The following is a 26,788-nucleotide window of genomic DNA, read 5'->3' as shown; positions in this document are numbered from 1 at the left end:
TTCAGATGAAATGCTGATACCACTTTAGGGAGAAAATGCGGACGAGTCCGCAGTTCTGCCCTATCCGAATGGAAGATTAGATAAGGACTTTTATAAGATAAAGCCGCCAATTCAGATACTCTCCTGGCAGAGGCCAGGGCTAGTAACATAGTCACTTTCAATGTGAGATATTTCAAATCCACCTTTTTCAATGGTTCAAACCAATGGGATTTGAGGAAATCTAAAACTACATTTAGATCCCACGGTGCCACCGGAGGCACCACAGGAGGCTGTATATGCAGTACTCCCTTGACAAAAGTCTGGACCTCAGGGACAGAGGCCAATTCTTTTTGGAAGAATATTGACAGGGCCGAAATTTGAACCTTAATGGATCCCAATTTGAGACCCATAGATAATCCTGATTGCAGGAAATGTAGGAAACGACCCAGTTGGAATTCCTCCGTCGGAACCTTCCGATCCTCGCACCACGCTACATATTTTCGCCAAATGCGGTGATAATGTTTCACGGTGACTTCCTTCCGTGCCTTAATCAAGGTAGGAATGACTTCTTCTGGAATGCCTTTCCCTTTTAGGATCTGGCGTTCAACCGCCATGCCGTCAAACGCAGCCGCGGTAAGTCTTGAAAAAGACAGGGACCCTGCTGTAGCAGGTCCCTTCTCAGAGGTAGAGGCCACGGTTCGTCCGTGAGCATCTCTTGAAGTTCCGGATACCAAGTCCTTCTCGGCCAATCCGGAACCACTAGTATTGTTCTTACTCTTCTTTGCCGTATGATCTTCAATACCTTTGGTATGAGCGGCAGAGGAGGAAACACATACACTGACTGGTACACCCAAGGAGTTACCAGTGCGTCCACAGCTATTGCCTGTGGATCTCTTGACCTGGCGCAATATTTGTCCAGTTTCTTGTTGAGGCGAGACGCCATCATGTCTACAATTGGTCTTTCCCAACGGTCTATTAACATGTTGAAGACTTCTGGATGTAGACCCCACTCTCCCGGATGAAGATCGTGTCTGCTGAGGAAGTCTGCTTCCCAGTTGTCCACGCCCGGGATGAACACTGCTGACAGTGCTATCACGTGATTCTCCGCCCAGCGAAGAATCTTGGCAGCTTCTGCCATTGCACTCCTGCTTCTTGTGCCGCCCTGCCTGTTTACATGGGCGACCGCCGTGATGTTGTCCGACTGAATCAACACCGGCTTTCCTTGCAGGAGAAGTTCCGCCTGGCTTAGAGCATTGTAGATTGCTCTTAGTTCCAGAATGTTTATGTGAAGAGACTTTTCCAGACTCGTCCATACTCCCTGGAAGTTTCTTCCTTGTGTGACTGCTCCCCAGCCTCTCAGGCTGGCGTCCGTGGTCACCAGGATCCAATCCTGAATGCCGAATCTGCGGCCTTCTAATAGGTGAGCCTTCTGCAACCACCACAGAAGTGACACCCTTGTCTTTGGTGACAGGGTTATTCGCAGGTGCATCTGCAGATGCGACCCTGACCATTTGTCCAACAGATCCCTTTGGAATATTCTTGCATGGAATCTGCCGAATGGAATTGCTTCGTAAGAAGCCACCATTTTTCCCAGGACTCTTGTGCATTGATGTACTGACACTTTTCCTGGTTTTAGGAGGTTCCTGACCAGATCGGATAACTCCTTGGCTTTTTCCTCTGGAAGGAAAACCTTTTTCTGAACCGTGTCCAGAATCATTCCTAGGAACAGCAGACGAGTTGTCGGGATTAAATGGGATTTTGGAATATTCAGAATCCACCCGTGTTGTCTTAGCACCTCTTGAGATAGTGCTAAAGCTGTCTCCAGCTGTTCTCTGGACCTTGCCCTTATTAGGAGATCGTCCAAGTATGGGATAACTAATACGCCTTTTCTTCGAAGAAGAATCATCATCTCGGCCATTACCTTGGTAAAGACCCGAGGCGCCGTGGACAATCCGAACGGCAGCGTCTGAAACTGATAGTGACAGTTTTGAACAATGAACCTGAGGTACCCCTGGTGTGCGGGGTAAATCGGAACGTGTAGATACGCATCCTTGATGTCCAAGGATACCATAAAGTCCCCTTCTTCCAGGTTCGCTATCACTGCTCTGAGTGACTCCATCTTGAACTTGAACTTTTTTATGTAGAGGTTCAAGGACTTCAGATTTAGAATAGGCCTTACCGAGCCATCCGGCTTCGGTACCACAAATAGAGTGGAATAATACCCCTTTCCTTGTTGTAATAGGGGTACTTTGACTATCACCTGCTGAGCGTACAGCTTGTGAATGGCTTCCAACACCCTCTCCCTTTCGGAAGAGACGGTTGGTAAGGCAGACTTCAGGAAACGATGAGGAGGATCCGTCTCTAATTCCAACCTGTACCCCTGAGATATTATCTGCAGGATCCAGGGGTCTACCTGCGAGTGAGCCCACTGCGCGCTGTAATTTTTGAGACGGCCCCCCCACTGTCCCCGAGTCCGCTTGAGAGGCCCCAGCGTCATGCTGAGGTTTTTGCAGGAGCCGGGGAGGGCTTCTGTTCCTGGGAAGGAGCTGCCTGTTGGTGTCTCTTCCCTCTTCCTCTGCCTTGTGGCAGGTACGACAAGCCCTTTGCTCTCTTATTTTTGTAGGAGCGAAAAGGCTGCGGTTGAAAGGTCGGTGCCTTTCTCTGTTGGGGAGTGACTTGAGGTAAAAAAGTGGATTTCCCGGCAGTAGCCGTGGCCACCAAGTCTGATAGACCAACTCCAAATAACTCCTCCCCTTTATACGGCAAAACCTCCATGTGACGTTTTGAATCCGCATCGCCTGTCCACTGTCGTGTCCATAAGGCTCTTCTGGCTGAAATGGACATAGCACTCACCCGAGATGCCAGTGTGCAAATATCCCTCTGTGCATCACGCATATAGATAAATGCATCCTTTATTTGTTCTAACGACAGTAAAACATTGTCCCTATCTAGGGTATCAATATTTTCAATCAGGGATTCTGACCAAACTACTCCAGCACTGCACATCCAGGCAGTTGCTATAGCTGGTCGTAGTATAACACCTGCATGTGTGTATATATTCTTTTGAATAACTTCCATCTTTCTATCTGATGGATCCTTAAGTGCGGCCGTCTCAGGAGAGGGTAACGCCACTTGTTTGGATAAGCGTGTGAGCGCCTTGTCCACCTTAGGGGGTGTTTCCCAGCGCGCCCTAACCTCTGGCGGGAAAGGGTATAATGCCAATAACTTTTTTGAAATTATCAACTTTTTATCAGGAGCAACCCACGCTTCATCACACACGTCATTTAATTCTTCTGATTCAGGAAAAACTGTTTGTAGTTTTTTCACACCATACATAATACCCTGTTTTACGGTATCTGTAGTATCAGCTAAATGTAACGTCTCCTTCATTGCCAAAATCATATAACGTGTGGCCCTACTGGAAAATACGTTTGAATTTCTACCGTCGTCACTGGAATCAGTGCCCGTGTCTGGGTCTGTGTCGACCGACTGAGGCAAAGGGCGTTTTACAGCCCCTGACGGTGTTTGAGGCGCCTGGACAGGCATTAATTGATTGTCCGGCCGCCTCATGTCCTCAACTGACTGTTTAAGGGAAGATAAACCATCACGTAATTCCACAAATAAAGGCATCCATTCTGGTGTCGACCCCCTGGGGGGTGACATCTGCATATTTGGCAATTGCTCCGCCTCCACACCAATATCGTCCTCATACATGTCGACACCACGTACCGACACACACCGCAAACTCACAGGGAATGCTCTAATGAAGACAGGACCCACTAGCCCTTTTGGGGAGACAGAGGGAGAGTCTGCCAGCACACACCACAAAGCGCTATATATACAAGGGATATCCTTTATTAAGTGCTCCCTTATAGCTGCTTTAATATATATATATATATATAGCCATTAATGTGCCCCCCCTCTCTGTTTTACCCTGTTTCTGTAGTGCAGTGCAGGGGAGAGACCTGGGAGCCGTTCTGACCAGCGGAGCTGTGACAGAAAATGGCGCCGTGTGCTGAGGAGATAGGCCCCGCCCCTTTTTCGGCGGGTTCTTCTCCCGCTATTTTTCCAGTCAGGCAGGGGTTAAATATCTCCATATAGCCCCTATGGGCTATATGTGAGGTATTTTTAGCCTTGTATAAGGTTTATATTTGCCTCTCAGAGCGCCCCCCCCCAGCGCTCTGCACCCTCAGTGACTGCCCAGTGAAGTGTGCTGAGAGGAAAATGGCGCACAGCTGCAGTGCTGTGCGCTACCTTATGAAGACTGAGGAGTCTTCAGCCGCCGGTTTCCGGACCTCTTCACGCTTCAGCATCTGCAAGGGGGTCGGCGGCGCGGCTCCGGGACCGGACTCCACGGCTGGGCCTGTGTTCGATCCCTCTGGAGCTAATGGTGTCCAGTAGCCAAGCAGCAAATCCACTCTGCATGCAGGTGAGTTTACTACTTTCCCCCTAAGTCCCACGTTGCAGTGATCCTGTTGCCAGCAGGACTCACTGTAAAGAAAAAAACCTAAACTAAACTTTCTCTAAGCAGCTCTTTAGGAGAGCCACCTAGATTGCACCCTTCTCGTTCGGGCACAAAATCTAACTGGAGTCTGGAGGGGGGTCATAGGGGGAGGAGCCAGTGCACACCACCTGACCTAGTAAAGCTTTACTTTTTTGTGCCCTGTCTCCTGCGGAGCCGCTATTCCCCATGGTCCTTTCAGGAACCCCAGCATCCACTTAGGACGATAGAGAAATATAGTTATTGATTAATTTAAAGACATTTAGGGTGGAATTCAATTGTTTCAGGCACTGGCAGCCAGTAGATGGCACCTGACTGAGCAATTCAATTGTTGCTCCACTCGGGCGCAAACAGCTTACAGTGGAAGCATTTCAGTTCACAGCTCCTCATGCTGGCAAGCTGAAATGAGTGAAAAGTGACTTGTGCACCCCAATAGCTACTGTTTTCATCAAAAAGCGTGAAAAAACCCATATGAATATTGCGGCCCCCACATCTTCTCTCACTGTAGATGGGACATTGGGTGCGATAAACAATTGAATCATTCCCTTAGACTGTGTTTGGACCTATTTGGTCTTTCTGTTTCTAGATGTTGACCTCCTACATTAGTTCTATAAGTAGTGAGGCCATGTAAAGGACCAGTGTATATGAACATAAAGTTTGAGACCATTACAATATGTCACTTTTTCATAAAAATGCTGTGGCTGTAGTCTTTATTTATATCCAGCCTGGTCTCCTGTGGTCTCTAGTAATACCTACCTTTTTAATGTACCTTAAGACTCCATATCTTTGAGCTCCGTGTCTTAGAAAAATGATACCAAACATTAATGGAAATGTTTTAAGAGCGTTAAAAAGCACTCTGGGTGGAAGCGTTGGCTGAGATACACAGTTCTGATCATCACTCTTTCTGGAGAAATCAATAACAGTCAATTGTGAAATGTAAAGCGCAAGAGTGCTAAGCTTTTATTAGCAGCCCAAAGGGATACAACAATTCTGAAAGACAACGAGGCACTTTTCTATTAAAGCAGACATGTCACATCCAACTACACATTAAACGGACAACTGAATAGATTTATAGAAAAGGTTACCTGTTCTGAGGGTAACAGCATTTTAATTGCTCTCATGAGGGCAGATATATCAAACCTTCTGATGACACATGCAGAAGTTCCCTACAGCATCCAATCTGCTTCTAGCTATCATTCTATAAAATGATAGCTAGAAGTTGATTTGTTGGCTTGCTATGGAAAACTTCACCACCTGTCTCTTTTAAAGGTTTGATACATTACCGCCAAAGTCATCTATTTACATTTCTACATAAAGTGGCCCGTCTCCTGCGCAAAGGTAGAAGTATTACATGATATGTCCCATGTGACTGCTTAAACCTTTCAGATATCTATAAAAAGATTATTATTGATTAATTCATTATGGCTGTAAATTAACAACCAATAGTACATTGTAGCAGGCAGATTTCAGGCAACCACTGGAGACAAGTGCTTCAAAACAAGTAAGCTATTATTCCAGCAAAAATCCACAGCCAGCGCAATAAAAGTAAAGCTCACAAGTAACAGCATTCATGAGTACAGCAAACAGGTAGGTTAGGGTTTGTAGGATCCAGCACACACAGGGGTGCTAAATGTACAGTACACACCCTCCTGTCTCCACCCCTGAGCATATGTATATACCTGAACTCCTCTTAAGTAAGAACGGCTGTGGTTCTTTCCTGAGCCACAGAAGGTTGTGGTAGCGTTCCATCCTTCACATATACATATATATATATATATATATATATATATATATATATAGACTCCAAATTAATAATAATAAAAAAACCTCAACCCTGTGTGTCATACCAATGTGATAGGCCATACTACACTCCACGCTTAGTAGACAAGAACACCCATTTAACCATGTGAAATGGATTTATGGATAATGTACTTTGTACTATTCCTTCATTGTTTTCCAGTACCCTTTGCGGGACAGCGGTCATGAAATCTTTCTGTGACAGTCACAGGTTCTTGGTGGATCTAATATTCCAACAAGCTCTTGGAGCATTTGTAATAGGGTTCGAGTTTGCTGTAGGTGTTGGATGCCAGATGATCTTTAAAGCAGCAATCATTTATAAGGCATGGTTTTGCCTTGTAAATGATTGCAGCTTTAAAAAATGTAATTCAATTTTAAAAAATCGAGATCGGCCGCCATCCCACACCTCCGGCCCCCTCTCACATATGACACAATATCTATGTTAAACAGGTTCCCACAAACATGCAAAAGGTTTGTGTTAGAAGCAAATGGCACAAATATGTAGAAAATCTTTCTTTGGACTAAGAGCCCTAAAATCAGGAGAAAAAAAAGGTTTCAGTCTTCCTTTACAAAAGGATACATATTCCAGATATCATCTGCAAATTCCTTTTCTAGAGAGATGATCTGCAACATGTATAACTGCGATTAAGGTTCTAAGCTACAGAACTACAAAACAGGTGTATTTCTGTCCTTCTGAATTTACATAAAGCAAGATTTTCTTAAGTGGCAGTGACCTCAATCATATTACTAATTATATAATATTACTATTGAGAACTTGGTTGAAATTTCAGATGCTTTCATTCTCCCTGAGTATCTGTCTTAGAACAGTCGATTAAGCTGTTCATCAAAGGTGAGTAGGCAAGGTCAGCAAGGCTATACCTCTTCAGCTATTCATTACCTATTCTCCATGGTAATTAACAATGCCAACATTTGCATAAATCACATTTACACTGATTGTACTCTTGTACTCAGAGGTGGGGGGATTTATGCCAACCACTGTTTGATTTTCACTTCAGAAATCTCTAAATCTCTCTCTACAATGTTCCAGAGGACAGGAGCATATCCTATATACAAAGGCAGAGCTCTGATGCGCCTCAAGCTGCTGAGTGGCCAGGAAACAAAGGTTTCATGTAATGGAGGAGAATTATGTAATGAGATACTGGGGTGGAGAGAGTACATTTCCAGGGGGCAGGTATTACCCTAAAGGGACCTGAAATTCAGAGTTGGTGGAGCTCTTATATTTAGAAGCCAGTTTAAAATTGCAAACACATGGAGTCTCTTTCCCACCCCGTTTGGCTGTCAGGGTCAAATACTTAAAGACTGAGCCTCTGGAGTGCCAATTTGACAACTGTAGTGCTCCCCCATATGATGCATTAGCATTGGCACTACAGACCAGCATCATCATTTTTTTTCCTTCTAGTGTGCACTATGCCTAGCAGTGTAGGATTAACATACCGACGGGTGGAACAAGGTCCCTTTAGAAACACTTTCACAAGGCTCTATTTTATTTTTAAATAATAAAGTTAGCACTGTCTCCCTTTTCTGACACAGACTGCTTTGTTAGACATGAGAAGCAAAAGGGATTTTTTGCAGACATGACCCTGTCAGTAAGTCGACTACTGCCCCAGAGTTTATTACTGTGTCTGGTGTTTCAGGGAATATAATCTGCCTGCCTCAGCCAGGAGGCGCAGACTTGGTCTGGGCGGCAGCACAGTGTCAGGACAATACAAGCTTCTGTCAAAGCCAATGAACACGCTCATTGGTGGATGGCCCCCATGCCTTAATTCTGATTCTGTTGTCTGGGGGGGACATATCTACCCTGACCCCTACTTCTCATTTGCAGTCAGGTGTGTGAGGAAGAGCTCTGATGCTTTTTTTAGTATATGGTTGAGAGGGATGTGGTATGAAAGGTTGGCATTCAGAATGTAGACAGTCAGAATGTCGACATGGACCTTTGGTTGACAATGGAAATATTAGCATTTAACCATGTTGACATGTATGAATGCCAACATGTTCATATACCATCCTGAATAGAAACCTGTACATAAGTTGTGTCAGGAGCCATCCCCCTTTCTCCATATTTGCCGGCACCTGGGGTGCGGTTACCTGTCTATGGGGGAAATGTACTTAGCAGTGAAAAGAGTGGAGAAGTGAGCCAGTGGAGAAGTTTCCCATGCTCTGTATCCATGCTCTGTATACGTTTATAAATGTTACTTTAATGCTGATTGTTTGCCATGGGCAACTTCTCCATTGGCTCACTTCACTACTCATTACATCTTCTCCTATGTGTCAGGAACAGAGGAGTGACCACCCTCCTTAGTCCATTAAGGAGAATGTTAAATGTGTGCAGGCACAGTGCATGAACATGGCGCAATTGGTTAAAGGACCAAGGGCTTAACCCAGGTGGTAAAGTGTACTAGACCCTGATGTAAAGAGGGCCTCTGAGCACCGAATCTGTGTGTATCCTTTGAACATCAAGAAGAATTGTATTTCTCTGACATCTGCATGCTGTAATTGTCCCAAGCACCTTCAGCAAAGAACTTGTCTTTTTGAAGACATACAGATGTGTCCTCATACATCTAGTTGCAATACGCCGTGCGGTGCGAGTGAGCCATGCAGAGAGGTGCAGCCTCATCGTGGTCCGAATGTGCTTCTTAGTCACAATTGGAAGCGACAAAATGGTTTCAAGAGACTGCACTGAATAATTTGATAGACTGAGTCTAAATCTGTTTACTAAGCACAAGGGAACTTGACATGAAAAAACCTGCATCATAGACCTTCGTATACAGATTCAGAGACACAGTCGCACACATATAATTGTTCAAATTAATGAGTGCAGTCTACTGAAGCATTTTTGTGGCATCACATTGCAATTAGGATGCACTTGGGGAAAAAAATAGGATTTTGGTACTTACCAGGTAAATCCTTTTCTTTGAATCCATAGGGGGCACTGGAGTACTCTTGGGATATGGACGGCTTCCGCAGGAACAAGGCACTGAATAATTACATTTAGAACTCTCCTCCCCTCCATATCCCAGAGTACCTCAGTGTTTTTTACTGAGCCGAACAGGAGCTATAGAGAGGTTGACAATGGAGAAGTACATATAACATAACGGACAACAATAAAGTTGACACATAACGTGACTGACAACAGTTGGCACTATAACCGATAGAACTTTAAACTTTGAACCAGTCGGTGAGAATGTGTTACCATAAGATCCCCTAAACTTACCACAAACCAGGTAAAACTGCTCTGGGTGGGCGTCCAGTGCCCCCTATGGATTCAAAGAAAAGGATTTACCTGGTAAGTACCAAAATCCTATTTTCTTTTTCATCCACTAGGGGTCACTGGAGTACTCTTGGGACGTACCAAAGCTTCCCCCGTGGGCGGGAGAGCAGTTTGGTACCTGAAACACTAGGCAGCCAAAGCTAGATGCCGATGCCGCAAACGTATCAAACTTGTAAAAGCGCACAAACGTGTGCACTGATGACCACGTAGCCGCACGGCAAAGCTGCGTCGTAGAAGCCCCACGACCAACTGCCCACGAAGTTCCCACAGAAAGTGTGTAATGAGCTGTTACTGATGTAGGCGGTTGTAACCTAGCATGAAGGTAAGCCTGACGAATGGTCAGTTTAATCCATCTGGATAAGGTCTGCTTAGAAGCTGGCCAACCCATCTTGGCAGCATCATAGAGAACAAACAACGTATCCGTCTTACGAACTGTAGACGTTCGGGATACATAAACGCGTAATGCGCGTACCACATCCAAGGTTCCAGAATTTCCTGTCAACACAGGAACTACTATTGGCTGATTGATGTGAAAAGATGACACTACCTTTGGTAAGAAAGCGGGATTCGTCCGAAGTTCCGCTCTGTCATCATGAAACACCAAATACGGTGGCTTGCATGACAAGGCACCCAAATCTGAAACACGCCTTGCCGAAGCTAAGGCTAGTAGAAAAATTGTTTTCCAAGTGAGAAACTTAATATCCACTTGTTGTAAGGGTTCAAAATATGAAGACTGTAAGAAATCTAAAAGCAGATTCAAGTCCCATGGCGCTGTAGGTGGAATGAATGGAGGCTGTACTCTGAGGACACCTTGCAGAAAAGTGTGTACCGATGGCAATAAAGCCAATCATCTTTGAAAGTAAATTGACAACGCAGATACCTGCACCTTTAGTGTAGATAAACGCAGTCCTCCATCTAACTCCGTCTGTAGAAATAACAAAAGATGGGATAACTTGAAAGATGTCGGAAACTTCCGATCTTCACACCAAGCTATATAGGCACGCCAAATTCTGTAATAATGAGCTGCCGTAACCGGCTTCCTAGCTCGTAACATGGTTGGTATAACCGATTCTGGAATGCCCTCTCTTCTTAAGAGGGCGGTCTCAACAGCCACCCCGTCAAACGCAGCCGCGCTAAATCGGGGTAAAGGAACGGACCCTGTTGTAACAGATCCGGACGTAGTGGGAGCGGCCAAGGATAGTCTGCCAGTAGTCCGCGGAGATCAGAGAACCAAGCTCTCCGAGGCGCCACTAGTATGACTGTGACAGACTCTCTTTTGATCCGTTTTAGCAACAGAGGGAGCAGCGGAAACGGTGGAAACAGATACACGAGGCTGTACGGCCATGCGATGGTGAGAGCATCCACCGCCACTGCCTTTGGATCTCGCGTTCTGGACACATACTGGGGCGTTTGGTGATTGTGGCGAGATGCCATCAGGTCCACTTGAGGGTAACCCCACCTCTGGACCAACATGTGAAACACTTCTGGATTTAATGCCCATTCTCCTGGATGAAAATCCCGACAGCTGAGATAATCCGCCTCCCAGTTTGTCCACTCCCGGAATGAACACTGCCGACAATATCACTTGGTGATGCTCGGCCCAATTGAGGATTCAAGCTACTTCCCGCATTGCCATGCGGCTTCTCGTTCCTCCTTGCTTGTTGATGTATGTGACTGCCGTCGCATTGTCTGACTGCACCTGAACAGTTTGAGACCGAAGCATGTGCACTTTTTGTTGTAGCGCATTGTAAATTGCCCGGAGTTCCAGGACATTTATAGACAGCAATCTTTCGTGATCCGCCCAGAGACCCTGGAGCTGACAATTTTGAACTACAGCTCCCCAACCTCTGAGACTCGCGTCCGTCGTTAGACTTATCCAATTCCAGGCGCCGAACCGTTTCCCTGCGGTTTGATTGTGTACTTTGTGCCACCAGAGTAGAGACACTCTGGCCCGTGGCGACAACCTCACCCTGTGGTGAATCTGCAGATGCGAGCCCGACCACTGTGCGAGCACATACAGTTGAAAAGGACGTGAGTGAAATCTCCCGAACTGAAGCGCTTCGAAAGCCGCCACCATTATGCCTAAGAGGCGAATGCACAAATGTACCGAGACTGTGCGTGGCTTGAACACTAATTGTACCAGATGACGAATGACCTGTACTTTTTGTTCTAGTAGGTAAATTCTTTGATTTACCGTATCGAGAATCATACTTAGGAATTGAAGTCGTTGAGACGGAATCAGATGTGATTTCTTGAAGTTGACAATCCAACCGTGCTGAACCAGTACATTGTACGTTAGCAACGCATGTTGGAGTAGCATCTGTTGAGACGGAGCTTTGATGAGCAAATTGTCCAAGTACGGAATTATTATTACTCCCAGGGATCTGAGATGAGCTATCATCACAGAAATCATAGTAAATACCCGAGGCGCTGACGAGAGGCCAAACGGTAGAGCCTGAAACTGGTAATGGTTCTCCCGTATTGCAAACCGCAAGAACCTCTGATGAGGTGGCCAAATCGGAATGTTTAAGTACGCATCCTTGAGATCCAGTGCAATCATGAATTCCTGTGGCTCTAAACCTGCAATTACTGACCGCAGAGATTCCTTCTTGAATCTGTAGTAAGTGACATACTGATTGAGACCCTTTAAGTTCAATATTGGCCTGACCGAGCCATCCGGCTTTGGTACCACAAACAGACTGGAATAATAACCCTGACCTTGTTGGTGTACAGGGACCGGAATCAAAACTGCTGCATCCAGCAGAGACTGAATGGCAATTTGCAGAACCGCCCTCTTGTCGTCCGACACAGGCAGTCCTGTCTTAAAAAACTGCAGCAGCGGGAGACAGTCGAACTCTATTTTGTAACCTTTTAACACTAAATTGCGGATCCACCCATCTGTGGACGTCTGGAGCCACGCCAACTGGAACGTCTGAAGGCGTGCTCCCACAATTGGAGATCCGAGATGGGCTGGGAGCCCGTCATGCCACTGGCTTGTCGGTGACCTTAGCGTCCTGAAGACTGGTGTTGGTTTGTTGGAAACCACGTCCTCGACCTCGTCTACCAGGCGTGGCTGTTCCTCTGCCACGCCCGCGAAAGGACTGAGGTCTAAAGGATTTGAACGCAGGTCCAGAGTATCTCCGTCTAGGTACCGTTGGAGTCAATGGTAAGAAAACAGACTTTCCTCCCGTGGCCTCAGAAATCCATTTGTCCAATTCAGGACCAAACAACTTCTCGCCACCGTAAGGTAACGCCTCTATACCTCTTTTGACCTCCGCCTCCGCTTGCCAAGAACACAGCCAGAGTGCTCGTCGTGCTGTAACTAGCGACGATGAAAGGCGAGAAGTGAGCTGACAGACGTCAGTAGAAGCTGTACATAGATAATCAGCAGCTTCCCAGATTTGATCAGCGAGAAGTATAAGGTGATCGTCACGTAGGGCAGACTTGAGTTCTGTTATCCATACCATTAGCGCCTTAGTTACCCAAATGCCAACCAACCCAGGTCTAAGCAACGCTCCTGCTGCTATATACATGGACTTTAGCATAGCTTCTATTTTACGGTCCGAAGGGTCTTTAAGCGTAGTAGCAGTTGGTACTGGTATGGTTAAATTTCTTTGTAAGTTTAGACACAGACGAATCCACCAATGGCGGATTCTCCCATGTAGCTGTCACAGACTCTGGAAACGGGTAACTAGACTTAAATCTGCGAGGTATAGAAAACCGTCTATCCGGGTTCTTTCGTGTTTCTAGTAACATCTTATTAAGAGATTCCGAAACAGGAAAACACATTGGAGTTCTCGGTCGTTTAGTAAAGACGACTTCATCATTTGTCAGAGGCTCCTCAGTTTCTGTAAACTTCAGAGACTGACGCACCGCTCTGATGAGATTATTAATGCCCGGGCTGTCAAAATCGTCACTATCTGACTGCTGGTCTACTTCTCCCTCCTCACCGTCATCTTGCGCAAAGAGGTCTGGCATAGAATAGTCAGAATGCAACATAGCAGAAACTGGTAAATCATAAGACAAATGAAATTTATCCCTTCTACCCAAAGTGGACTTGGACTTTTGGTAAGGCTGAAACCCCTCCGGTAGTTCTAGCGGTCTCACCCTAGACTCAGATCTTGCCGCTTCCCGCTCTTGTCAAGCGGCGGCCAATTCTGATTGCAATCCAGCCAGGACATCTGCTAGCATAGCCCATGGAGGGTCCGGGGATGAAACCGGCTTTGAAACCGGATCTTCATGTGGTAGATCCATCCGGTAACACACTCTTACAGACATGGCAGTGAAACTGCTTTTTTGTTTTTGCTGGTGCCTTACTCATTATGCAGACAGACAATACAAAATACAAAGACTATCTATCTGGCCAAGTGCAGTGCACGCCAGTCTATATGAAATCTGATCCCAAATTCCCACTAACACCCCTGCGCCTCCGGTGGAGTAGAGATGTAGTACAGGAACGTTCTGGAATCACAACAGGAAGAAACAGGAAGCATGGTTAAAATGGCCCCCCCATGCTTACAGTATAAAACAAAGTGAAGGTTATAACTTTTGCAAACAGATATAACCAGTGAATAATCCTGTTAAAAAAGGCTTAATAGCCTATCTATCTAATAACCCATGCAGCGTTCTGCTGCTGCTATGGGCACACTTCTCCCCCCTTGTGTGTGTGCCCCCCCCCCCCCACCTCGTGCTCCGTGTACCGCTGTCTATTACATAGAGTCGGGGCTTACATGCGGGGAGCTGAGGTAGAGGGTAGCGGGAGCCGGGGAGCGCGCTGCATAGAACCGTGGAGCGGCGGCTATGTGTGGTGAATGCGGCCGGTGCGGCTCTGTGAGCGGCGGGAGGCAGCACATAGCGGCGGTGACCAGGTAGCGGCGGCGGGCGCTCACATAGTGGCGGTGTCCTGGAAGTGGCGGCGGGCGGCTCGGCGCTTCACAACAGTGTCCCCACACATCGGGGCGGCAGCGTGAGCTGACCGCCCCGTCCCCAACATACCTGGACGCCTGTGGTGAGGGGCTATGACGGGGCTTCTTCTGTAAGCTCCGTCCAGCCTTTCCTGCAGGTAGTCCTGCACTTGGCTGTGAGGGAGCTCTTTTAGAGAGGCCCGACACGCCACAGCTGCTTGTAGCAGCTTCCACTATCCCGGACCCACGCCTATTGGAAGGGGGGAAGGGATGTGGAAAATGTTGTAAAAAATAAAAATAAATATATTCAAAAGTAGTGTGGATAAGCTCCACACAAGCCTTGTTGCTACTATGAGCGCAGAAAAAACACTGAGGTACTCTGGGATATGGAGGGGAGGAGAGTTCTAAATTTAATTATTCAGTGCCTTGTTCCTGCGGAAGCCGTCCATATCCCAAGAGTACTCCAGTGACCCCTAGTGGATGAAAAAGAAATACACATGGTACAAGCAGAGTCATACGGACCTTGTGTGCCGTGAAGTGACGTTTGGTGTGACTACAGTAATAATGTATGAGGACACATCTGTATGCGCAATAAACATATTGCCTTAAAATGCATGCATCTGCTTTTATCCTGGGATTATAAAACCACCTACGTTTCCTGGCTGGTCTGGATTGAACCCAGTGCCTACAAGCTGAAACCCTCGGCCAGCTACCCAGAGCAGACTAATCCATAGAGACGGACCCCTGAAAATGATGCCCCTTTTACACTAAGCTTTTGACCAGGGACATGATCCCTCAGCCCCACTAAAGTTGAATGTATCCCTTGTTCCATGCTCCCACTAATGTAGGAGCAAGTGAGATTATGGTGCGAAGGAAGGCAAACAATAGTATAAAACAAGCTCTGCAAGCAAATTTACTTGCACCATAATAAAACAACCTTGATACCTTTATTCCTTAATATTTGCACTAGACAAATGCAAAGGGAAAATAAGAATTATTAACTAACATTCCCTTTAGTAGAGTGAAGTATGAATAGCAGAATAATAACAAAACAGAAAAAAAACACATCTGAAAGCTGTAGGACTGCCACATATCGCAATTTAAATAAATCCAAATGGGGACTGCAACACAAGAACAAAGAAAATAAAAGGCAGACAAATCTGTGTCCCCCAACTTTTCTGGTAATCACATTAAGAAAAAACAAAACTTTCTCCAGATAAAATGCTGGAGAAAAGACTTTTCAAGGTTTATTAAACAGATTTCTAATTAGGAAAAAAACACCTAACTGCTTAAATGCTAACTGATTGGATGATCCATTTACAGCCAGAAAATACATAATGTAAAAAGACACTGTACTATGGAAGTGCAAAACTTTCCTGTCTCCTTATACAGCAACTGTGATCTCTTGGCCTATTACTCTGTGACAAGGTCTATTAATGGACAGTGGCCCTCATTCCGAGTTGATCGCTCGCTAGCTGCTTTTAGCAGCAGTGCAAACGCTAGGCCGCCGCCCTCTGGGAGTGTATCTTAGCTTAGCAGAAGTGCGAACGAAAGATTAGCAGTTCTGCTACTAAAAAATGTCATGCTGTTTCTGAGTAGCTCCAGACCTACTCCTATCTTGCGATGACTGCAGTCCGTTTAGTTCCTGGTTTGACGTCATAAACACGCCCTGCATGCGGCCAGCCACTCCCCCGTTTCTCCAACCACTCCTGCGTTTTTGCCTGGCACACCTGCGTTTTTTAGCACACTCCCTGAAAACGCAGAGTTGCCGCCCAGAAACACCCACTTCCTGTCAATCATACTACGAACACTCGAGCGACTGAAAAACGTTGCTTGAGCTTGGGTAAAACTACAAAGTTTTGTGTTAAAGTACTTAGCGCATGCGCGCTGCGTACCATGCGCAGAATTGCCGCTTTTTCACTTGATCACTGCGCTGCGAAAAATGGCAGCAAGCGATCAACACGGAATGAGGGCCAGTGTCAACAACAGTACCTATGGGTCACTCAGTAGTAACATATTTGAAGTGGAAAAGACCCCCAAAACACTGTGTAAGCTTGGGAAATGGGTACACCGGAAACATGAAATAAGCAGCGGACACTGCTTGCATTTTAAAATCTGTAACCGCTCATAACCGATCACTACTCTACAAACTGAACACGAATTTTCTCACCTTTTGGCATTTCTGTAGGTAGGTAATGGGGCTCTTGAGCACTGACATGGTCCCAATCAAAGTCATCGTACAAGTCCTGATGATAATCACAAGCTGCTGGGCCATCATTAAAGGTACAACCTCCTGTAAGAAAGAAAAAGACAGTGAAAAATGAGAAAACAAAAGTATTAAGAGGTTATACAAGAGTGCGGCGTAACAGCTAATAAGAAAATGGTAAACAAAAAAAAAAACAACAACAACACATTGTGTAGATCATGAAATACAAACTTTTTTTTAACAAACCATAAAACTGACCTGGCCATATGGGCACAAGAGACACTTTGGACAGAATTCTTAAGATTACATGAATCTTTCAATTCATTTGACTCTGGTCATAGTTGTAGCCAGTTACAGCCAGTGGTAGAATTTACGTAGGGGCTGTAAGGTTGTAGGACTGCAGCCCCCCAGTAAAATCTGCCACCTGTAGGGACTTCCTAGCAGTGGCAGTGACTTCCCATAGGAAGCACTCCCTGCAAAACACAGCTAGACAGTCCCTGGGACTGCCAGTCCACCTGCTATAGCAGAGAGAGTGCAGCCCATGCTATATCATCGACCCTATCTGGCCTGTTTAGCAGTGCCAGAGTTAAGCCCCCCCTTCCAGTGACGTCAGCCATCAATCACCGGGAGAGCAAGGAGGAGAGGACTACAGACACCCAGCCAGACAGGTAACGAGCTGCTACTGATTGCAGCATTTAAACCTTATCAGCTGCACAGCAAATTCCTGTTAATATGTGAGCAAACTTGAAATGGGAGGGGCTAGCTCACATATATTCAGTCAAATCTAAACATTAAGCACAACACATATTAATGATGCAAAGCTTGTTCAATATGTTGCAGGAAGATAGGGTTCAAAAATCTCTATATACTACATTTATATCCATATTAATCTGTATTAAAATGTTTGTTTTTAAATGGGACTATAATAAAACATTATTAATTTGAGACTATTACAATAATACCCCTTTTACACCACCTGAAATATCCCGGGACTTTGCACGGGAGCGCGCAAAATCCCGGGACAGCAGGCGGTGTAAAAGGGTCCTTCTCCTAAACCCCGGGTCCACTTTCCCGGGAATCCAACACAGCAAATACGCAGGGTTGGACACGGGAAAGATCCGGGAAGGAGGCGGTGTAAATGGGCACCCATTTACAGCATGGCAAACCTCCCGTAGCGCAGTGTCCGGTAGGCGGTCGAGAGGCTGGGGGTCACGGCGCACGCTGTCTATGCAGACAGTGTACGCCGTGCTGGTTGCCATGCTGCGGCTGGAGACATGGCACATGCTGTCTATGCAGACAGCAGCACCATGTCTGGTCCCTGGAAGCGCCGGAGGCTGGGGGCAGCACAGCAGCTTCCAGATTGCTGTGCTTGCCCCCGGCGAGACACTCCGGAGTCCCGATCTGCAGTGTGGGCCAGCGCTTGGAGATGACATCATCTCTAAGCGCCAGCCCACAAGACACTGCACCCGGGTGCAGTGTAAACGGTGCAGATTCAAAATATCCCGGATCGGCACTGCAGTGTAAATGGGGGGAGTCCCGGGTCTGACCCGGCTTGGAACCGTGTTCCAAATCCTGGGTCAGACCAGGGATTTTGGTGTAAAAGGGGTATTAGATGATTAAGATTTTCTCCCACTAGTAGTAGATTAGAACGTTGTATAGCAAGTGCTTCTCAAACTCTGTCCTCAAAGCACCCTATCAATGCACATTTTAAGAATCTGTGTCTGAGCACAGCTGAATTAGTACCACAGTCACTTTTATTTAACCATCTGTGGTCAAGCATGGTAATCCTTAAAACCAGGATTGTTAGGGTGCACTGTGGAAAGGGTATAGGAAACTTTGTTGTAGTGGGGTGCAATCAATTTGCCGGCTATCGGGATCCCGGCACACAGGGGCTATTCCCACTCGTGGGTGTCCACAACACCCATAGGGTGAGAACAGAACCTGTGGCGAGCGCAGCGAGACACTAAGGCCGCAGCGTGGCGAGCACGAGACAGCAAGGGGCCTCTTAGCACTCACCCCACTGCCGGCATTCTGGCGGGTGGGATGCCGCTGTTAGGATCTTGACAGCCGGCGTCCCGCCCACCGGTAAATAGTACGTAACCCATTTTAGGCAATACATGTTTTGTTTTGTTTTTTAAATAAATAAAAATGTTCATCCACAATATACAAGTTTCACTAATTCCTTGGTAGGCAAATTCCAAAAAGAACTATTTCTGAAACCAAGGAAATAACTTCTTGCAGTGGCCTTCATGAACCACTGAACATTAATATGTCTTAGTCAATTTGCAAAATCAACCCTCATTCACTTTAACCTCTGTCAAAAAAATAGACAGATACAATAAATTAACCCAAAGCTTAATTTTTTTTTCTGCATTATTGTTTAAATGGCTAACGTAATGGATTCTGAATGATAATTCCAGACAGACTAATGTTGTTATTAAAAGAACATCAATCCAGAAATTTAATCACAAAATTGCAAGCTTGGCATTAACTCAGGTTAGAAACCCGTGGCTTACATACACTGCTCTGTTGCGTAGAATTCTAACATGTTGGTTCAATTCACTTACACTGAATACTTTCATTGCTATAAACAAAAAAAACTAAAAAAACTCTGCATGTTCTAATAACTGAAACTTATTTCTATTGCACTGTCAACTATAACCATGTCACAAGTTCGCTGAACAGCAATGTACACATCAAACTATAAAAACCATTGTATTCTGAAGCTCCTATGGTGGATATACAAGCCCGTAATTAGATGTTTGCCAGAACTGCGCACACCAGAGCCTTCTATCCTATTATGCAGTATTTGCCACCTTTCTGGTGCTCAGTACACCCAAGTTGAACACTACAGAATTACCGCACAGGTGCCACGTTAAGCATTTTGTATTTGAATTGCAATGGTCGTGGAAGCACGCATGCTGAAAGCATGAGCAGTGCTAATATCTTAACCTAATGAAGTTAATTGAATTCCCCCCTCTGTGACCGTTTATTTGGGAGGGAGAGGTAAGAGGATCTTGACATACTTTCAATTGTGCAAATGATGATGGAGAATACGGATTTGGGGGACAGAAACAGAGGCTTTTCTTTAATTTTCTGCAGAAGTGGGACGGTCCCTGTGGCTATAAACCTCAAATCGTCTGAGGAGTACCTTCTGTGTATATCATAATAAAAGAACCTGAAATAAGAGGGACAGGAAACACAGATTTGGCAGAAAGCTATTTTTTTTAAATGGTGGCAAAGAAAGAATGGCTAGAATCAGCCTAATTCACTACTATAACAACTAATAACAAGCAAGATACCCTCCTAGATGCACAAGAAAAAAAAAGAGAAACCAAAATCCACAAAACTGTATCCATTCTTGACAACACACTTGGCAAGGTATTGACTCTGCCCAGGTCAGGTTGGTACAATGAACAAAGCAACAAAGGTGAGCGGAGGGTGGGGGCATGACCACACCTCCAAGATTTGACCATGCAACCCTACCCCCCAGTGCCTGGACCCTGTCAGCTCTCAACGCCCTTGACTAAAACTACAAATCAAACATATCATCAATTCTGCACCAGAACTGGTGTTCTACCATTCTTTCCCTCTCTAAAATAGACAAAGAAAACCAACAAACCAGGGTTGAGAAAAAAACACAACAAAAAAAAAAAAAAATCTTTTTTTTGTTTGTTTAAACCAGATTATTATTTTTTTTGCATTCGTGTATTAATGGAAAAAAAACATGAATAATGTATTCGAAACCTTGATCAACCATGTTTTAATGCTTTCTAACATTAATAATGTTATTAGGGTTTGATTTGATTTATTTTACATCTTATTTTACATCTCAACAAAGCCCAAAAATTTTTACAGCTTATTATTCCTATTACAGATATAGACTAAACATTAATACATAGTCGCTTGTGACTGATTTTTATGGTAAATCTTGCAAAATACTTTTTTTAAATTTTTTTATTTGCTTTATATTCAGTCTCATTTTGTACCTTGCTATCCATGCCATTGGCCACTAAGGCTGACTGCTTATCATGTGCTTATCCTTCGCTTATTTAAAATATTTTCAACACCATAATCCTTACAATGGCACCTAGCCCTCGGTTTCAGCTACCTTGATGCTTATTTTATCGTCATGTCCATTAATGCAGCAATGTTTATATACCTTGTACTTGTCCTTTATTGTCTTGTACTGTAAAGGGCCCCATACACTAGAACGATAATGCCCGATTTCATCCAATTTCGGCAATTCGGGACGATATATCGGGTGAAATCGGGCATGTTGGAGGTGTTTCCGATCCGATCCGTGTTCCCGTGAGGGTCGGATCGGCACCCCTAGATTGTTAGTGCTGCACTCGTGATATGTCTGTTCCCGCAGGCATGGCTGGGATCGCTTACGATATATCACATGCAAAATGTACCAAATTTTATGGAATCGTATGGAACCGCTCCCGGGAGAGTTGAAGGGAAATCGTCTCCTACTTCAGCCTCAGGACATACCGTTGTAGTGTATGGGGCCCATAAGTCACTGTTTGTTTTTTCTTTTCTTTTTCTTTTTTTTTTTGGGGGGGGGGGGGGCGCGTGCTAAGGGGCCACTTGCCCTGGTTGCCATATTTGAGGGGGTGCCAAGAGGACAGATGGCCTCTTGGCAACCCTATACATACTAGTGCCAGTATGACCACCACAAAATGAGCACCGGCTAATTGACAGCATCATACTTGGGCAGAGCAAAAGACAGTGGCGGAATTGGACCACAGAACAGCCATAGGAAAACAAAAGGAGCCACAAGGGTCTGTCTCCAAATTGCTGCCTTGCCCCGGGTGATAAAAATCCTAGTTTCGCCCCTGATCTGAATAGTAATACAAAAGGAAAATGCATAAAACACACACAAAATAAGGAGTTAAGCATTAGCACTGGGCATGCCACTGAGATTAAAAATTTTGAATAAAATAACTAGGTATTTTTTTTTAGAATAAGGCTTTTTTTTTTTTTAAAGTCACAGCACCGTGCCAGCAGTCACATAATAAAAACAAAAAACAGTATGTTTAAAATAAATATATATATATTTGGTTTAAACCAGCCAAGCCTGCAACAAACCAAACAAACAAACAAACAAACAAACAAACGGGGAGAGAGTGTGGGAATACAGGGACAAAACAGGCTGAGCCTAGCCTCAGATAACCTTTGGAGGCCTCTAACTACCATAGCACAATTGCCTGATGTACTAAAGCCAGCCCCCGCCTGTAGGTTTAAAACCATACACTCAACAATTACATTTTGCACTACAGTGAAGGGATCAGGGGCGTTTTAACAGAGGAGGGGGCCCATTTGCAGACTCCAGGTGGGCCCCTTCCTCCCGCATGGTGCAGTAGGCTCCAGCATTGTGCTGGACCATACATCGCATCTGCGGCGGCCATTTTGTCTGTGGTTTTTACCGCCGCTGTAGCGTCCTACGCAGAACTCCCTAAAGGTAAGTATTAAACTGAGTGCAGTGTGCATTCTCCCCGCCTGGACCCAGAGTACCGCGTACACCGCACCCATTGCACCCATTATAGAAACGCCAATGGAAGGGATGCCAGATGGTATAGTGAGAAACTACAGCTGAGGCAACCATTCACTGCAATTATAGCAAAAGAAAAGCCAAAGCACAAAGACTAGTATACCCCAAACCCATACTTTTCTTTATTGTGTGTAGGACAGGGCAGTGCATATGGCAGTGTTTTATCTTTAGAATGCCAAAGGTTCCTAATAGAAAATGCTTGTGTTCTAAAACACCTTTGTGATCCTGCTCAAAGATCTACAATAGGACTTTAGGAGGAGATAACAGTATTATGGAACAGGTAGAAATGATGTCAATTTAGACCAAACATTCCTGTTAATTCCCTTTATAAAAGCTAGGCAACAGGATGCAATATGGTTAATATTTCTATTTTACAAATACAGTACAAAAATAAAATAGGGATAGTGATAGTGATCAGTGGTCCCTCCCAGGCAAAATCCACCACCCAGCTCAGTGTCCGTGAAGCCAAATGCAGTCCATGACTGCAATAGCTTCAATGTGACTGGCAATGACTTCCTATTGGAAGTCCTACCTGTCAGTCACAGAAACACAAGGCACTGTTACCTCCCTCTGGGATTGCCAGACCAGGCTGCGATAAGAAGAGAGCTGGATACCATTAGGAAGCCACACTCTGCCTTCGGCACAGCCAAATACGTTCCAGCTTCTATGGGCAGCAGGGTTTGTGCCGGGACCCGGGGATGGTGGCTGGTTGTCTCATCTCCCAGGCACGAGGGTTGCGGCTGCCCTCCTACTAAAGGTAAAGTGGAGCTGTCGCTTATAGGGAGTCTTTAGACATTAAATCAGAAGAGCAAAAGAAACGACTAAAGAATGCATAAAAGTTAATTGACAGATTACTGTACATCATCAAACCATAATTAACTTAATTACTATTAACAGTTTCAAACCCCTCATTAAAGGCAGCAATATTACAATCCAATAGAAAAAAAAATAGAATGCAAGTCGTAGTACATTAAACTAGGAAGGTGTTCACACTAAACTCCAGAAAAAGGAGTCTCCAACAACTTTAATAAGACATTTAAATGATAAACCTCTTACAGTCCCCTTGCAGTGAAGCCAACACTGTGCAGTAGCAAGAGAAGATTACATCCAACAGAAACCTGTGCCTGAAGGCAGTCATTACCCCTTTTAATAGTTCAAACACCCTCTAGTATATTAAGTCTAACTACCAACGGTTCACACATCATTTAGGAAGATTAATGTTCTTAATTGAAGTCATGTGAACTAACTCAATGTATCATATTAAAGTGCCAATAACAAAATAATTAAGAAAAAGTAAAAACAAAAATAAAATCTCAGTATGACAACATTAGTGCAAGAACTGTTTTACTTTTAATTAATCTTATACCACATGAATCTACATTATCTTCCGATTGCTTTTTTTGACATTTAATGCAAGAGGTCTTCAACATTTCCGTCAGTCTGATCATTTTATTGATTGCGGTTATTGACTAGTAGTCAATCTGGGCCTGTACATGCAGAAATCTGGATGGAAATTAGTTTAAAACAGAGTAGCCACCTACAGATTAACTGTTTTGTATTATTTATTTATTTATTTATTTACTTTTTGTTAAAGAATAAAACACGATTCAGCTTGTGTTGTTTTTGTGTGTTTAGTTATGTGTATTTGTGGTCATTTTCCAAGCATGTGTGTGTCACTCAGCTTGGGTGTAGTAGCGTATGCCGGCGGCCGGGCTCCCGGCAACCAGCATACCGGCGCCGGCATACCGACAGCTGGACGAGCGTAAATGAGCCCCTTGCGGGCTCGCCACGCTGCGGGCATGGTCACGCGCCACGCTATCTATTCTCCCTCCAGGAGGGTCGTGGACCCCCAAGAGGGAGAATATGTGTTGGCATGCCGGCGGTCGGGAAACAGAAGCCCACCCCTCAGCTTCCCTTCTTCCTTACCTCCCTGTTGCACTCTTTTCATCTCTTTCTCTATCTCAGCTGTGCTTTCTGGCTGCTCACTGCTTCTCTCCACTGACTCTACCCCTGCACTGGCACTGCGTGAAGCCACAGAGCACAGGACAGCCAGATCACATGAACAAGATCCATGGCACAGAGAGTTAACTGTTGGCGTACTCGGCTCCTCACCAGTCTCTACTAAAGCTGCACAGTCATGGTCAAGTGCTGAATGTGACTTTAGGAACCTTATTCAGGACTGACGGGTAATTGATATTGCATTGCAGCACATAGTTGCTGGAACCGATCCTAATGGAGAGCTCGGAAATTAGGGTGCAGCTCTCCCCCTGCATGCCCCTGTTGTGGCTGCAGCCCCAACACCACCACATGGCAGCAGATAAGGTTTATATTTACTTCCCCATTAAAAGTTTGACCCAAAAAGGCATTACGAGGTCTAGCAGATTTGATGCTCTTACTTTACCATAGTAACAGCAGACTGTGCAGACTGCAAACATTATCTAAAGGGCAGTGGCAACCAAACTAGGGGCCTAATTCAGAGTTGACTGCAGCAGTAAAATTGTTAGCAGTTGGGCAAAACCATGTGCACTGCAGGGGTGGGTGGGCATATATAACGTGCAGAGAGAGTTAGATTTGGGTGGGGTGTATTCAAACTGAAATCTAAATTGGTGTAAAAATAAAGCAGGCAGTATTTACCCTGCACAGAAACAAAATAACCCACCCAAATCCAACTATCTCTGCAAATGTTATATCTGCCCCACCTGCAGTGCACATGGTTTTGCCCAACTGCTAACAATTTTGCTGCTGCGATCAACTCTGAATTAACCCCTAAGGCCGCAGGCTATATGCAGCCCTCTACCAATTCCAATGCTGCACTCTGGCGGACCACAGTTTGATCTGCTGCTACACCACAGCATCTCCACCGGGGCAAGTGAGTAGAGCTGTGTGCACCCTGCTGAAAAGACAGGCAGAGCTGAGGTAGCACCCCATGAGTGGAAGCAGCAGCCTGCCCAGATTTCCCACCCCAGAGAAGTCCCCCCCCCCCCCCCCCCCTAATCTAGCCCAGAGTCAATGCATAGACAAAGAAGGTAAACGGCTTAAGTGGAGAATAAGGTCTATGCCATTAGGAGAATAGGGACCTGGGTAGTGTTTGGGGCTTTTATCAAGGACAGGCACTGGATACTGGATATCAGGAGGAGTCCTGTATAATGGGGGCATAAGAGCCACAAAGAATATTTTAGGAGAAGGATAGATAACAACCTGAGGATAATACAGACCACTGTCACTATTAGAGAGACAGTAAATGAGGAGACTATAGCCTAGAGACTCTCGCCTACAGACTAAGGGGTATATTCAATAAGATTCGGATCCATTCCGACATGCATTTGTCGGAATGGATCAGACAACCTCTATTCAATGGACCCGGGGTCCTGTCCTGCCGCTACGGTCAGCGGCTGTCGGGTGCGCTGACAACGACGGCAGGGGGTGAATATGGCGGCGGCCGGTGGGGGGGGAGTAACAGCAGCGGGCGGTGGATGGCGGGGGTGAGCTGCACGGTAGCGGGCAGCAGGGGTAAGCTGGACGGCGGCGGGCGGAGCTGAGATTGGCCGCTGGTGGGGGGAGCTGGCGGCGGGGGGACATGTCTGCGGCAGCGGGGGGAGGCGCTGCAGGGAGAGAGGTGCCTCTCATCCCCGTAGCCCGCCGCACCGCTCCCTGTCTCCTCACCTCAAACCGACTTGTTTTCAAGTCGGATTGAGTTTGTCGGAAAGGGGGCCAAAACCTGTCTGATTTGGCCCCATTTCCGACAGAAGCACGCGGATCGGCGGCTATTCCTCCGATCCACGTGTTTTCCGACAAGTTGGGAGTTCCCGACTTGTCGGAAAAAAACTGCCTCTAATGAATAGGTCGGAACCCCTTCCTACCTATTTCTGTCAGAAGCTGCAGTTTGTCCGACAAGACGGCAGCTTCCGACAGTTACACCCCTAAGTCACAACCTGTTTGCATCAGTACAGCATCTCATCGCACTTAGTAAAATTGCTATCGAAAATCATTAAAAAAAGTATTTTTAAGATTTTTTTTTTTTTATTAGTTTTAGCACTTCTTAGGATAAGATTTACACAGCAAAGACCTATTACCTAATTGCTGGAATGCAAACTGTGAGAATATAAGTTCTGTCCCTCTGTTCAAAGTCATTTCCTTAATACAGCCCTGCATGAAAAAAATTGGATGACCCTGCTCTAGGACAATTACACCACAACTGAAAGGAATGATCAGCAGCATGTGTGCTAGCAATGAGCTGTTTAAGGTGGTCACAGTGAACCCCAAGCTGTTTTGTTTGGCACTTAAAACTCGCAAAACAAAAAAAAACAAGAGTATGTGATTTTTTGGGACCTTAACCACAAAATAAAAATAAAAAAGACAACCTACTGTACCAGGACATTCTTGCCTTTGGTTACACATACTGATTGGAAATGCATTTAGGCACATCATTGTATGTGCAGGATTAAAGAATTCTAAATAGTAGAGACTGAAATGTGAGCTCCAGACAGAGTTAAAACAAGTTTAGACCAAAGTCTTTTTCTGCATGCTGTTTGGAGAAGGCAAGTCACACACTTCT

The 26,788-nt window shown here is 45.3% G+C and overlaps 1 protein-coding gene across 12 annotated transcripts in view; it reads right to left on the bottom strand.

Moving 5' to 3' along the window:
• The window catches only part of PTPRK (protein tyrosine phosphatase receptor type K), a 689,055-nt gene that overhangs the window by 572,229 nt on the left and 90,038 nt on the right, over positions 1 to 26,788 (bottom strand). For all 12 annotated transcript variants that reach the window (XM_063917349.1, XM_063917350.1, XM_063917338.1 and 9 more), the window contains exon 2: positions 16,641 to 16,763. In XM_063917349.1, the coding sequence (XP_063773419.1) occupies positions 16,641 to 16,763 (123 nt within the window). The remainder of the gene's footprint in view (positions 1 to 16,640; positions 16,764 to 26,788) is intronic.

Source organism: Pseudophryne corroboree, chromosome 4 (genome assembly GCF_028390025.1).
Source record: "Pseudophryne corroboree isolate aPseCor3 chromosome 4, aPseCor3.hap2, whole genome shotgun sequence".
NCBI classification, from domain to species: Eukaryota; Metazoa; Chordata; class Amphibia; order Anura; family Myobatrachidae; genus Pseudophryne; species Pseudophryne corroboree.
Note: the sequence above shows the minus strand (reverse complement) of the source record. Positions and strands in the feature narration are given on the sequence as shown.